Genomic DNA, 15,862 nt, shown 5'->3' on the forward strand with positions numbered 1-15,862 from the left:
ATTATACAAAATGACGAGTAAATAATTGGATTAGTATTAAAAAAAAACAGCTGAACAGAACATAGTGACATTTATTGTTACAATTACGGTTATGGTAACGTTATATAGAATTTTCGGTCATTTCCGGAATTTTACCGCACGGGTTTGAGAACAATCGGATGTTTTCGGAAATATTTCCCACGATTTGAATTTTGGCGTGTTTCAATTCTAACGATCATGTCTGTGAATGTATTCGAGTTGTTTTGCGAAAATGTAACCAATAACTAACGGTCGTAGAAAAAGTATAGTATGCAACACGTTCGGTAAACTTTTTAAGTCACTCGTTTACCATATACTATGTCGGATTTAATCGGAATTGAGATAATCAACTGTTTTTTCTGCATTCGTCATCATTGTCAAAATTGGTACAGCGTGTAAATCTTCTACTGACTGATTTGACAATCTACTAAATTTCTAAACATTAGGCCCGATGCTACAATTTGCTTAAAAATCTTACCTGTACTTGTAGGTAACTGTTTCCCAATCGATTAGAAAATGTCCTCTGGCCGTGACCCTCATATTCCCGTACGTTTTCACCATACCGAATAAAGCGTACTTCTCCTTTCTGGACCAAAACATCCTAACCCTTTAAATAAGCACATCAGCGTTAGGTTAAATCGAAAGTGGTCACACAATAACACCGAATTAATACCTTTTTTCAGCAGGTTCCTTTGCGACTGCGTCGCTTATGATAACGCAACTGCACATATTTTCCTGCGAAAGCAAAAACAAAATACGGTAAATCGATTGCACATAACAAATTCCATTTATATTACTAAGTGTTGGTTATTTCCAAAACAATCAAAAATTTTCAACATTGAACGAAACAACTGGTTGGCAACATCGCATTACGCTTGTGTTGGCAACAGACTTACGCTCGCGGTCACTGTCGGCAACGTTGCCAACATTCAAATTTTTGACGTTGACAATTATATTTCACTTTCAGTATAAACGGAGTTATAAATGTATTTGTTTGTGATATTCAGTTTTCTTTTTAATTTAAAACGATGAATTGATGAGTAACGATTTCATGGTTTATGAACCAACTAAGAAGCTACATACGGTCGAAACGCTATGTGACGAAATTGAAGAGACTGATTGTTTGTTTCGCAAGGCACGTTTCTGTAGATATAGTGAAATTCGCAGTAATTTATGTCTGGATGTCGATAATGTTCGGATATTCAACGCACCGCTTTACGATTGTCACTGAGCAAGTGATACCAGAAAACTTGCGAAAAGAAGTCCAGTATTTCATTAAAGAAGAGGAGATAACAAGAGATGACAGTTCTTCAGATGCCATGATTTAATTTCTGGATAATGCATTTTTACCTAATGCCAGGTACACATAACGACTAATTTTTATTCTGTTAAAACGAATTTATTTTCCTTTTAATCACGAATGACAATATTTCCAACGGGTCCAATGAAGCTTGCCAGTGTGCAGTGTTGCCTCGGTAACGGCGCGGTACCTCTCGAATGTTAATATACTATATTTTTAATGTAAGAGAGTAATAAAATATTAATTTGCAACTACAGAAATCATTAAGCAGTTTAAAGGTTATATAGTAAATAGTTATATAGTAAATAGTACACTCTTGTGGTATTGTAAGGGAAAATATTCATCTTGTATATATTCATTGTTTTTATTACTAGGGAAGATCGTTCCATCTTTCCTCATGCAATTAAGTACTGAAAATGGTGAAACCGACATTGCGTTTTAAATTGTGGCGAATGTTCTACACCAATGCTATACTTTTCGTTAGTATATTCGCAACAGTCACAATTTTTGACGGTACTGTAGAATGTTTGTTTATGGCTCAATTTTGATAATTCTTTTTTGCTGGATAGATCTTAAGCTTTTTTACTGACACAGTTTTTTAGAGATTTTTTTAAATTGAAAATAACAACAGATTCGTATTCAGGACCTAGAAGTAAATAATTAACGAGTGAATTTGACAGTCGAATAATCGCTTCTCCATGGCAAACTTGGTTTTACAAAGGAAACAGTATGCCAACGTCAATCAATTTTGATATTTCTGGTATTTTCATTATTAGATAAGAATTAAACATCCTTTTTAATTAGTTCTGAATAAGAATTGACAGAAATCCCTGCTAGCCACCACCCTCGATAATTGACATAAAAAAATAGTCTCAATTGGCTATGACCTCAAGCTGATGTAATTAGAAATATAGGGTTTTAGTTCGTCTTTGAGAGATCTATTCAACAAAAAAAATTATTGTATTGAAACATTATCAAAATTGGTATAGGTGGGTTCTAAGTAGTCCCCAAAAAATCTCTAACAATATTTCCCTCTTCTCTCTCTTTTGTTAAATAGTCTCAGTTAGCCATGACTTTAACCTGAAGCAATAAGCAAAACAAGGTTTTAGTGCGTTTTTCAAAAAAAATATCAAAATCGAACTATAAACAAAGATTTTACAATCATAATCATAATAATCACCTGATTCTCGCAATCTCTCTTGTTTATTACATCTACGGTCTCTAAACTACATCGATTAGTATCAAATGAAGCATTACCTGGTAATTGTTGCTGACGTCTTTTTTCCAACCTAAACAAACGCGGCAAATGAACCTGGGAAGCTTTTTACTAGGCACAGCGGAAGCCTTGAGCCTTTTTCTCTTGTTTTCGTCCACAAAAAAGTCTTCCACCTGCAATGTGGCGAAAAAACAAGGCAATTTTATCTGTTTGGTTGACAATGTTCTCAAAAACAATAAACATAAACAAGTTCGTCGCGATGACAACCAAACGCCGCGATCGAGGTCATCCCAGGTTTTGAATGTGAATTAAAAAATAAGATAAAAACATAATTTTATTAATCAAAACAATATAGACAAAAAGAAGTCAAATCTTAGGCAAGAGTCGCATAGAACTGAAAATGGGCAGAGACGTGAACATGAAATATCAAAAATTCCATACGAAAAAAAGTTTTATCATGGAACTAGCTCAGACAAAAGTTATAGATCATACAATTCTCTATACTTTTTGTCTCACGACTCACCATTCTTGAGATATCGCGGTTTCAAGTATTAGAAAATTCATATTTTACATAATAAACGTACATTTCGCACCACCTATCATGTAATGCTCATTTTTTTGACGTGGTTCATCACATCGTAGTGATTGACAGTGCAATAGGTTGTTTTCGATCTAAATGTTGTTACAATAGATAATTGTCTACTTTTACTTCAACAATTATTTCTTCATCTTCATTTTCTTCTTCTTCGGATGCATCAATTGTTTCTTCATTAGAATCATAAATAATTTCTTCTGTTGAACTTGATGCAATATTGGAGCCCTGACAATTAATGCACACTGGCGACAAAATAATCCCACTTGCCAAAAGCCACATTTGAACTTGATGATACACACGATACAAATTCAGACAGTCAGAAGCAGATATTGGAGGTAGACAAGACAAGTGTACTATTTTATAGTTAAAAACTGTACTGTACTGTTTATTGTTACAAACTTTAAATATTTGTATTTATCTATCTTTTTTTTTTCAGTTTATCTCGTTGACACAGCGTATAGTTGAAACCGCGATATCTCACGAATGGTGAGTGATAAGAAAAAAGTGCCCGAACAATTTTTGTAGAGAATTGAATAATCTACAGCTTTTGGCAGGCCCATTTTCAGGATGAAACTTACCGTGTTCGAGAAGAATGGAAGAAACCACAGTTTTGCAAGTTTGGCCATGAATAAAATTTTTAGCACAAGTCGAATCGAAGGGGATTTTTCGAATTTTGGATTAGGTGAAATATTTTTTACAACTTTACAACTAACCAAAACTAACTCAACAACAAGGCATCGATGAACTTAATTTGAGTTAATTAATTGAAGTTAAAGCACCATCTAGGGCTACTGTTTATCGCTGTGGTTGTGTGGTTGTCCAAGAAAACGTTGACAAGTACCGAAACTGATTTTGCAGAATCGTCATGTGACTTACCATGTGACTAAGGTATCTTTGGGTATAAGCGTGAACATTTTGACGTTAAAAAAATTTGTTCGCGTTGGATTCCACACAATTTGACATTAGCTCAGAAGAAGAGTCGTGTTGATACGATAGCGGGGCTTCCAAGCACGTCTATGATGATATCGTGACAGGTGATGAATCATGGATCTATGCATGATAAGCAGCAGTCGATTGTGTGTTTTTTTTTCCTGAATGAGACAAAGCCAACACGTGCACGAAGCACCTCGAAACAAATGGTAGTGAGTTTGGCCACGTTGCACCTGTTTCATTGTTTTTTTTTGGCCTAAGACGAATCACTCTCCACGACAACGCTCTCACCGAACAAACAAACAACTTTTTGAGCATTAAAAACGTCGATTTGATGAGCCATTCACCATATAGTCCTAATGAGTTCTTTTTATTTCCATACATTAAGTGGGCAACGATTCTTGATCCCAGAAGGTCGACTGATGCATTTAAAAAGCATGTTTTGGAGGTGAACGAATCGACGTGGGAAAAGTGCTTCGATGAGTGATTTTATCGAATGCAAAAGTGTATTGATCATCAGGGTGAATATTTTGAGAAACAATGAAGTCACATTTGTTGGTAGCTTACAGTTTTTTATTACAAATCCCGAAATTCAAAAGGTGGCCCTCGCTGGCAAATAAGCAAATCTATAATAATTAATCTCACCCGAAAGTGTTCTTCGCAAACTTTCAGCTCGGCGCTGTCGCGCACCAAAATGGCGTTTAACCATTTCAGCTTGGTTGCGCAATCCGCCGGCAGTCCGAAGAATTCTTTGACGCATTCGTTTCCCGCGACAAACGCGCTCGTACACTCGGGAACGAAACATTTCTTAGTCAGCCAGTAAAATTTCATTTTGGTTAGTTTATGGCTGATATCTGTATTCTGAAAAAAAAAAGAAATACATATATAAATATACAAAATAAATAAATATATACAAATAAATATTCAGTTCCATACCCAAAGGAATAATTACTTTATTTTTGGGAAGTAACTGAGTAAATTTAAGAAAATATCCTTATGTAAAATAAATAATTATACCATCCATGCCACTTGAGATATTTTCGGACTAATACGGCACGGTTTGAATTTTGACGATTGTCAATTCTGACGGTGATGTCAGCGAATGTATTCGTGTTGTTTTGCGAAAATGTAAACAAAAAAAAAGTACAGTATGCAACACGTTTGTAAAACTTTTAAAGTCGCTCGTTTATTAAACACTCGCTCCGCTCGTGCCGAATAAACTCGTCAGTCAAATGCCGTCCATTTTAAAAATAACATCACTTCGGATATTTTAATGAAATTTGGTACACATGTACTATGTATCAAGAGGCATTATTTAATGTACAACAATTTTTTTTAAATACGCCAGCGGCACGCGTATGGAATTTTACCTGCCTATTTCGGCAGACATTGGTAGCACGCCTCTGATTTCTCTTAACCCATTATCCCAAGCATAAAAAAAAATACTTTTTTGCTCTGAAATTATTTATTTTGTTGCACTTAATACATTACATATGTCAAAAATAAAAATAAAAACTCGAAAAAAATACTGGTTCGTAAACGGGAAAGAACGTTAAATAATGTTTTGGGGCACATAATTAATACATAAATATACAAAAGAAAGTTCAAATTTGACAGGGGGGGTGCGGGGTGAGAAATTTTTGAGAGCCGAAAAAAGCGACCGCCGCCGATGTCTCGCAGGCGGGATTCGAACCTCGAACCTTCGGAGATAAACGCCGCCGCCGACGCGCGCTGTTCCCCTAGCGTAACTGGGCCGGCACGTTATCGCGTCGTGTATGCGCGCTGGTCGATATAATTAAATAAGTGTGCACCGATAAAATTGATGATTTATTTAAAACATTTACATTGATAAGTTTGAATAGAAAACAAATTAATATCTAAAAAGGTTGTCGAGGTGAATGCAATTAAATAAATGTGCACCGATAAAATTGATGATTTATTTAAAACATTTACATTGATAAGTTTGAATAGAAAACAAAATAATATCTAAAAAGGTTGTCGAGGTGAATACAATTAAATAAATGTGCACCGATAAAATTGATGATTTATTGAAAACATTTACAAAGTATTGACATCCGATATAAATTTGCTAAACACCACAACGTATTTCTTCTTCTTCTTCTATAGGGTATGTTCTAAATCCTTGTTTTTTTGGCCGCTGGTGGTGGTGACGACGACGACGACGACGACGACGATGATGGAATAACTTCGTCGCAATATAAACTTATATTGTTCGAACGACTTGTTGATTGCGAACAATATTTTATATTACATATTGGATGATTTTTTATGGATTCTTCACAAAAGCAAAAAGATTTGTTACAGCTATTACAGTACTTGGTACCGTTATAGTAGTAGACTTTGGAGTTTTCCGAAACATCTTGTTTCACTTTTTTTTCGGTTGTTGTTACGTAACGATCACTATTCATGGCTGCTGCTGCTTCGTACTTGACTAAACACTTTAACGCAAATTTTCAGTGACTCGACGTTAGAATGCTGCGAAAAAAATTGTATTAAATTATGACTACAGGAAACAAATAGGTTCTTACCTTTTAATAATGTCTTATTTAAAATTGTTGAGTTTTTGCTGCTTATGAAATTGTATTAATTAAAACAAGTGAATATTTTTTTAACATAAAATTTATTTTGTTTTATATCCCCAAGGCAATGTATCAGTAAATATATAATTAACCACTCTCTTATCATCGAACGGTGTTAAAACAATTCTCCTTTGGTTTACCGTAAAAACTTCATGGTTTTTACTACGAAACAGATGTTCGTTGGTATACATTTGAGTTTTATCAAACAGACAATTATAATAGTCTTCAAAAGTGATTGTTTTTAATGAGGAACCGGTAATACCTTTGGCTTTTTTAATAGTTTCGACTTCTTTTTTGTTAGAAGATTTTTCTCGTTCTACATTTGAATAATATAATTTGATCGCGTACATTTTAGATTTTAATCCGATAAATTCGTGCATAATTCTACCGTTGTTTTCGTCTTTCATCAATCCCAAAACTTTTTTATTAGCCAAAGGAATGTTATAAATGTTATCGGGAGGATAATCAGAAGTGTCAAATTTATGAATATCATCTCGAATACATTTATAAATATCGTCAACGTAAAAATTATATATTAACGAATCTGTATCTGAATACAAGAGTTTTACATCCTTGCCGAATTTTGGTATAATATAATGATAATGAAAATCGTATAAAAATGTTTTTGAAATTTCTAAAATACTAAAACCAGCGTAAATGGGTTTATTAAATTTAATATTCAATCTCTTCATTTCAATGATAACCATGTCATTGTCGAAAATTGTTAAGCTATGAAAATTTGGTTTTGAAATATAACTCTTTGCACCGTATCGTCCCGACCAACTTGTTACCAGTTTAACGTCTTTATATTTCCGAACGTTTTCCATAGTCTTGCCGAAAACGGCATTATTCATTAATTTAAAAAAAAAAATTCGAATTCGTTTTTGCTTTGCTGCCTCAAGTGTGTGTTTAGGTCAATGTAGGTTTTCAACCATGGAGATTGGTTAAATTGTAATATTTTATGAATTTTTGTAACACGTAAACCTAACTGAAGCGCCTGTTTGAGATTCTTATAATGTATTACGTAGTTTTTTTTATCAAACAATGTTGTCAATAATTTCGGCTGTTTTGTTTGACCCGTTGGTGGAATCAAACGTTCCGGACATAGAGGTAGATCTTTGTGGATATCGTGAAGTATTGTAGGATATTCTATATCTACTTCAAGAAGATACGCAACGTCAGAATCGTCCGACGTGTTTATGATAGAATAAAATGCGTTATTATAGATCCATTGGAACCCACCCGTCGGTAGTGGTAGTCTCATTGCCGTTCTATATAGGTTATTTACATCGAAATACATTAAATATGATGAAGGAATGTCTGGATTATAATCGTTTTCCATGTATTTATTGTTAGCCTTACCGTATCGGTTACTGCATTGTGAAATTCCACCGCGTATTCCTTTTTCGATCATCATTAATTGATCGATGTCCGTAATTAATTCTAGTTACACATTTGGAATGAGAAGACATCGTTTTGGACGATTCAAAAAGTTATGCGATCGGATTAATCGACTTTGTTACTTTCAATACAATTCCCAATGTAGACAATTCCAACAATAAATTTTATATCGAAAGTCAAGTTATTGCCGTACCCGAAGGTAGTTATGAAATTAACGACATTGAAAAGTTTATAATGGTGAAGATTACGGAGAAAAACGAAACATTGAAAAAAGAAAAACAAAAGAAACAACAAAAAACAAATGTGATTGAAAAGGAGTTGTCGATGAATGACGAAATCGTTTTATTTATGAGGGCCAATCTTAATACACTAAAATACGAAATCAAATCCAACGAGACGATACATTTTGAAAAAGGTGATTCGATTGCAAAATTGTTGGGATTCAAAAATAGAAAACAGTCTGCCAATCAATTACACATATCCGAATTTCCGATAAATATTTCGAAAGTAAATTCTGTTTGTGTAGAATGTAATTTGATAAAGAATTGTTATAATAATAATAACTCGGTACATATACTACACATGTTTTATCCTAGTGTGCCGAGCGGATTTCGTATAATCGAAAAAGTGTCAAATGTTATATATTTACCTATAAATTCTAATTACATTGACGAAATTATCCTTAAAATAGTGGATCAAGACGGTAATTTGATTAATTTTCAAAGAGAAACGATAACAATAAGAATACATTTAAAGGAAGTGGTGTCATAAAAAATGGTGCTCCTCTATAACCTCAACATTCCAAATGGCGTTTTGACGTCGTCGAATATAAAAGAAAATACGGATCTACATAGAGTTAATCATAGTCGATCGTTGAAACCGTTAACAGTCGAAAATTCCGAATTTCTTCGCCATCTGGGATTAACATTGAAGGGAAAAAACAAAAAGAAAAACGGCGTGTAAATTCCTCCTAAATATAACATTAACAATCCGTTCGGGTATACGAAGACTTATTGTCTTTTGCAAGTGTTTTGGAAGTTACTACAACCAGAAGAAGAAGAAGAAGAACAAAGAAGATGAGTTTTAATATTCTGAACGTAGGTGAACAAGCATTTATGGACAATTCTATTATTAATTACGAGTTACATAGCTACACTCCATACGCAAAAACGACATTAAATAATTCGGTTGAAATACGGATTCCTATACAGGCTCAAGACGTTTACACTTTACCGACCAATAGTTACATGTATTTCGAAGGACGAATTGTCGACAGCGAAAAAAAAGTAAGCACGACTCTTAAACCGATCAATAATTTTTTTAGCGTTTCTTTTCGATGAAATTCGTTATGAAATTGGAGGGATCGTTATAGACAGAGTTAGAAATCCTGGAATTACAACTACTCTCAAAGGATTGGCATCTTTCACAAAAAATGAATGTGATCGATACGAACATGCCGGTTGGAATCACTTGCAAAATCCCGAAATAACAAACAAAGATGGATATTTCAATGTAAACGTTCCTCTTAAAAATTTAATGGGATTTTTTAAAGATTTCAAAAAAATTCTAATCAATATGAGACAAGAATTGGTTTTAATTCGAAGCTCCAACGATAATAACGCCGTCATATCTACGAAAGAAAACGAAAAACCCAAAATAGAATTATATAAAGCGATATGGAGAATACCGCACATACAAGTAGCAGATGTGGAAAAGCTACGACTTCTCAAGTATATAGAGAAAGGACGAGAATTAGAATTGGCTTTTAGAAGTTGGGAATTGCACGAATATCCATTGTTACAGGAAACGACTAAACACACGTGGAACGTTAAAGCCACAAATCAACTTGAAAAAACTCGATTTGTTTTAGTTGCTTTTCAAACTCTTCGAAAAAATAATGTTTCTAAAAATATGTCCAACTTTGACCATTGCAATTTAAGTAATATAAAATTGTATTTGAATTCATAAACATATCCATATGATAACGTTAATTTAAATTTTACTAAAAATTATATCGCTATTTTATATAAAATGTGCGCACAATTTCAACAATTTTACTATTATAAGCAAATAAGCGAACCCTGTTTAACATTTAAGACGTTTTTACAGTTGGCGCCTTTCATTGTAATAGATTGTAGCAGACAAAATGAAAGTTTAAAATCTGGTTCGGTAGATATTCGGCTGGAATTTGAAACTTCTCAGAATATTCCCGCAAACACAACCGCCTATTGTCTTATCATACATGATCGTTTAATAAAATATAATCCCCTCTCTAGTACTGTCAGAATTATTTAATTTTGTACTAATTTTTTGTATAGTTATTTGCAAATTAAAATAGTTTAACATAATGGTGACCTTTTATTTGCGCATGCTCTTATTAAAACTGTATAAAATGTATCAAACGTTGCAAATATTATTCATTGTGTAATTTATTGTTAATCTGTCAAGTTTAAACAAAAAACATGTTTCAAACAAAAATAATATCTAGTCTGATTGTGACTTTGAATTTCATCGATTTTGTCGTCGTGCATACTCCAATCAAAGCAAACTCAATTTTGGAAAAAGTCTACGTTGAAAATTAAAACTTTTCCAATTGAACGAGGAACATTCTACCTATACGAAAAATCCAAAGAAAACATAACTTTGAAGCAGTGTCCGGCATTCTATTTTGACGGTGCTTTTCCCGTAGGAACGCAAATTCGAAATTCGTTTAATAAAACTATACGTACAGTAATTGGTCAACATTTGAATTATTATCCGATATTTCCGAGAGAAAATACGATCATGTATTGTGGAAGATACGGCTTGGAAAATCTAATTGGAAATAAATCTATAATTGTTGAAAATTATGAATTAACATTAGATGATTTTGACAAAAATTTTGTAGAACTATCTAGTCTAGATTATCAATGTTTCATTTATGCGTAAAATTATTTATATACTATTGAGAATTTAAATAAATATATTTATCGATGAATATGTTTTTATCTGCGCATCACCCAATCTCTGAAAAAAATAAGTGAAAAGTGCTACACCGTCAACTTATTCTAAATCTACGCAATCAAATAGTGAAAAATTTAGCAAATTGTAATTTTAACATATTTACTTTGTATGTACAAAATATAATGATAATAAATAATAAAACCTTTGACCATTTAAATGAGATATTTTTGTGTTGTTTATCTAATAAAATGTAAAATTTTCGTTAAAGTGTTTAGTCAAGTACGAAGCAGCAGCAGCCATGAATAGTGATCGTTACGTAACAACAACCGAAAAAAAAAGTGAAACAAGATGTTTCGGAAAACTCCAAAGTCTACTACTATAACGGTACCAAGTACTGTAATAGCTGTAACAAATCTTTTTGCTTTTGTGAAGAATCCATTAAAAATTATCCAATATGTAATATAAAATATTGTTCGCAATCAACAAGTCGTTCGAACAATATAAGTTTATATTGCGACGAAGTTATTCCATCATCGTCGTCGTCGTCGTCGTCGTATCGGTGCACATTTATTTAATTGTATTCACCTCGACAACCTTTTTAGATATTATTTTGTTTTCTATTCAAACTTATCAATGTAAATGTTTTAAATAAATCATCAATTTTTTCGGTGCACATTTATTTAATTGCATTCACCTCGACAACCTTTTTAGATATTAATTTGTTTTCTATTCAAACTTATCAATGTAAATGTTTTACATAAATCATCAATTTTATCGGTGCACACTTATTTACTTATATCGACCATCGCGCATACACGACGCGATAACGTGCCGGCCCAGTTACGCTAGGGGAACAGCGCGCGCGTCGGCGGCGGCGTTTATCTCCGAAGGTTCGAGGTTCGAATCCCGCCCGCGAGACATCGGCGGCGGTCGCTTTTTTCGGCTCTCAAAAATTTCTCACCCCCGCACCCAATACCCCCCGTAGTGCCGAAAAGGCACTACGAAATTTATTTTTTCTACGAACCCCTTTTTTTACCGGGGTGCAATTGCCAAAAAGGCACTAGCGACTATGACGTCATAAAATGTTTTTTTAATCAGTGACACCACTTTTTCCCCAAGGGGAGGCGCCAAAAAGGCACTATGACGTCACACCTCGACACAGGTGTAATTACCTTACCCACCCCCAGGGGTCCCCATACACCTGTGTACACCCTAATGGTGACAGTTTTCACTTCTTCGGCGTGACCTTTACTTCTTTTACATGACCCCTTACGAAGAACTGGCTTTGGTACACCGCTGATGGAAAATGCCATCGGTGACCTTGAATCGTCACAGTCCGCGTTAGTATAACTACTTCTACATCTCCTTCGGGTTTTGATTATCATAACACACTTCATCTACGACAGGTGCAAAATTTCTTTGAGCAACTGTTTTATCAGTTTTTAAAAGTCGCAAAGTAATGTACGATTTAAAATCAAATCAATCAATTCGTCATCAAAAAACATAAAAAATATTTCAAGCGGAGTTTTTCCGGAAAACCTATTTTTTAGTTCCTCACATGATTTAAATTCATCGTATGTGAGTGCACTCAATCTAACCTTTCTTCCATTTGACAGTAAAGCAAGCCAGTTGTTTGCAGAAAGCATATGTCTTCTTTAGCATGAATTTTCAAGTAATGGAATGCTACAATACATAAGAATACGTAAATCCAAATAATACTTACGAACTCGTCCATCCCGATCTCCTCCATAGCCGCCTCTAATTCCTTTTGAGTCAAATACCTCGGAAATGCCATATTTTACGAACTGTAACGTTCACTGCGCAAGTCACCAACTAATACTAAAGAACACGCTAATTGTTGCGATGTTTATTCTACATGCGCTGACTTGTCTGGACGTGCAATAACAAAGTTTTGTTTGACAGATAAAACCAGTGGCGCATTCACGCACCAGTTAATATTTTCAAAAAATAAAGCATAATCAATATAGTATTTGCCATGTATGTTTTCTGCATCTACATGCTATAGACTTAACTTATTTTTTTTTACTATTTTGGTTGTACTTGAAAATGTGATACAAATTTATGTTCCGCTTTTGTTAACCTTTGAAGTCATATATAAGATCTTTAATTTAAACATAAATTAGAGATTTATACGGCTTTATGTCCTTTAGTAGTGATAATAATAAAATTTATAAATGTTGTAATTTAAAAACAACAATGTTCGAGTTTACTAATGAGAAGTTGGCAGATATGCATTTTAAGTTATGTTTTTCTAATAGTCATACCATTTTCAAATAACCATTTAATAGGGGTCGATCAGACCGAGAAGCCTTGGTGTATTATTAGTAACAAAAAATCCACTCACGACACATACATATATGTCACAATAAAATTACATTGGTCAAAAAGAAAAAAAAAGAAGCTGATATTTCTATAACATATTTGTCACTGTCTACAAATATGAATGGGCGGTAAACTCGTTTCGTTTAATTTATCACAATCGTCGATGCAATCATCATAACAAAGTACTTTTGTACTTTCCAAATGTAGAGTTTTTTTGTGTCGACCAAACTGCCTGAGGCGCCCACAAATCTAAACGAATCTATAAATCAAATTTTTTACTTACATTCCATAAGATTCTTCGATTGTTAATTAAACTTAAAATCCATTTTTTGCCCAAGCCTCCTAACAATAAAATGTGAATCATATCCTGAGAGTTTATGGCACTACACACTACGAATAAATTTATAATTTAATAATTTCCAGTAAAAATGGTAATGGTAATGGTAATGGTAATGACACACACTTATTGACGATCTGTCAACGGCCATGTTGGTTGTGGAATACGCAAGGTCATTGGTTCAAAATGAGATTTTAAATCTCGCGCATGCGCATGTTCATTCGAAGTAGATGATCAAAGGGGGTTATAGCAGTACATAACTTCACGTTTGGTATCGCGAGGTGAAGGGGGCCCCAGGGGTCTTGCTTGAAAATGTTTAAACGAAACCTTCATATTAAATAGCCACTCGGTTCGATCAGTAACCCACACATGTTTCCTTCGACACAGGAAATGTTGATATTATTAACGCATGCGTTTCCTGCGGCATCGAGTTTATCATCGCATTTCGCTCGTAAATGGAAATCGTTTAAACAAAACGTTCATTTTTAATTATCGACACATACAATTACGCGGCCGGATGAATACTCGCGCGGGTTTCAATCAGAAACTGATTAGAAAATAAAAACGATAAGTAGAATATATATAATATTTTATTGACTGAAATGTTTTCAATTTATGAGACAAGAGTTTTTGTATTACCTCGCGGTAAATATATATATTAACGGATTGACAATTTCTGGGAACAATTAAATGTAGGACGAGCGTTACCCACTTCAAATTTGTTAATATTAATTTCCAAATAAAGAATTTTTTGCAAGGCAAATATCGTTCTTGAAATTCAGACAATTTATTTAAACTTTTTCATCAACATCAAACATCAAACATATTCTAACAATATTCACAAATGTCACTAAAATATAAATAGAAAATAAATAGCGAAGTAGTATTTGGTAGTTGTCAAAGTACTGCAAAGTTATTTTTAAAGTTTAGAATCGAAAACTATGTTAAAAAATAACATTCAGTCGGTTTTCCTCCACCATAAAACCCGCACTTTTAAGAAAGTTAATGGCTACCGGGGCATCATCAAGATCACTGGTGCGTAGATATAATCTAAATTGTGATACAAGTTTAGTGAGAAAGTGAGTAGCTAAATCAAAACATTTCAAATATCAAAAACGTGTTAGTAAACCACAAGATAAATTGAATCAAGTTCAGATTGGTTTGAAAAATTATGTCTCGAAGAACTAAAGTAGAGGGTTCATTTCAGTTGGTCTGGGCCAGTATACGTGCCTCTTTAAAAATCGAATTGGCACCGATGGGCGTATAACTGCTGTTATTTATCAAGCAATGTTACATGATTACTTTCTACCATTCATTACGCTGACTGAAGACAGGACCATAATTTTTCAACACCACAATCCACCCATCCATGTAGCTGCAACTACAAAACAGTGGTTTCAAGAATTTGGGTATTCAATTATTAGAATAGCCAACAGTTTTTTTAGACCTAAATCCGATAGAGAACGTCTGGGGGCTAATAACAAAAAAATTATATGATCACGAAAAGCCAATAAGTTTATAATTCTTCACAGTGCAAATGTATAGAGGGTAAAATCCACTGCGACCTGATAATATTTGAAAATTAGACTTACCCCCTCCCCTCTATTTTAATTTTATACAATTTCAAATTGTTGGGCTGGCCAATACCCGACTTCTTTGACGCCCTGATACACCAGACTGTAGCGGCCCGTTGAAAACTGGCCTATATTCGGTCGTTCCGTCAGTCGGTTCGGCAAGAACACCGCCGATAATTCTAATTCCACTAGCACCGCCTTCTAAGACTGGGTCTTTACTATTCTGGCCTTTTCTATTTTGCTCGGATGACACCCAACTGCGCCAACTTAACTATAGGCTTTCGATTGTCTCTATCCGCTCCAACTTTTTCATTCAATGCGTCTAAATCCATCTATAACGAGAATAGAAAATTTCAATATTGATAAGAAAAAAAAAGTGGAGTAGAGTGGAGACGGCTCAAAAAACAAGTGAAGGACTTGATCACACACACTACTCAGACAATATAACTGATATCAAACGATCGAAACCTTTTATACTGTATGTAGTCTTTATAAAATAGATACTACTTGTTCTTAATAAGTTTGATAGTTCAGTCTTGTCACAATTGAATCAGAAATTCAAAACTTAAAATGTGTGTAGGTTAGATACGTCAGTAGTTATCTAA

At 33.9% G+C, this 15,862-nt stretch overlaps 1 protein-coding gene across 2 annotated transcripts in view; it reads right to left on the reverse strand.

The window, feature by feature from the left end:
* Window positions 1-15,862, reverse strand: part of LOC132707434 (uncharacterized) — a 34,011-nt gene that overhangs the window by 6,634 nt on the left and 11,515 nt on the right. The window contains exons 2-6 of one of the 2 annotated variants that reach the window (XM_060679295.1): window positions 15,276-15,589; window positions 4,705-4,920; window positions 2,576-2,707; window positions 692-753; window positions 497-625 (exon numbers count right to left, since the gene is read on the reverse strand). In XM_060679295.1, the coding sequence (XP_060535278.1) occupies window positions 497-625; window positions 692-753; window positions 2,576-2,707; window positions 4,705-4,890 (509 nt within the window). In that variant the 5' untranslated portion in view covers window positions 4,891-4,920; window positions 15,276-15,589. The remainder of the gene's footprint in view (window positions 1-496; window positions 626-691; window positions 754-2,575; window positions 2,708-4,704; window positions 4,921-15,275; window positions 15,590-15,862) is intronic. The other variant, XM_060679294.1, reaches the window with a different exon arrangement.

This window comes from Cylas formicarius, unplaced genomic scaffold, assembly GCF_029955315.1.
Source record: "Cylas formicarius isolate icCylForm1 unplaced genomic scaffold, icCylForm1.1 PGA_scaffold_9__14_contigs__length_23061073, whole genome shotgun sequence".
NCBI classification, from domain to species: domain Eukaryota; kingdom Metazoa; phylum Arthropoda; class Insecta; order Coleoptera; family Brentidae; genus Cylas; species Cylas formicarius.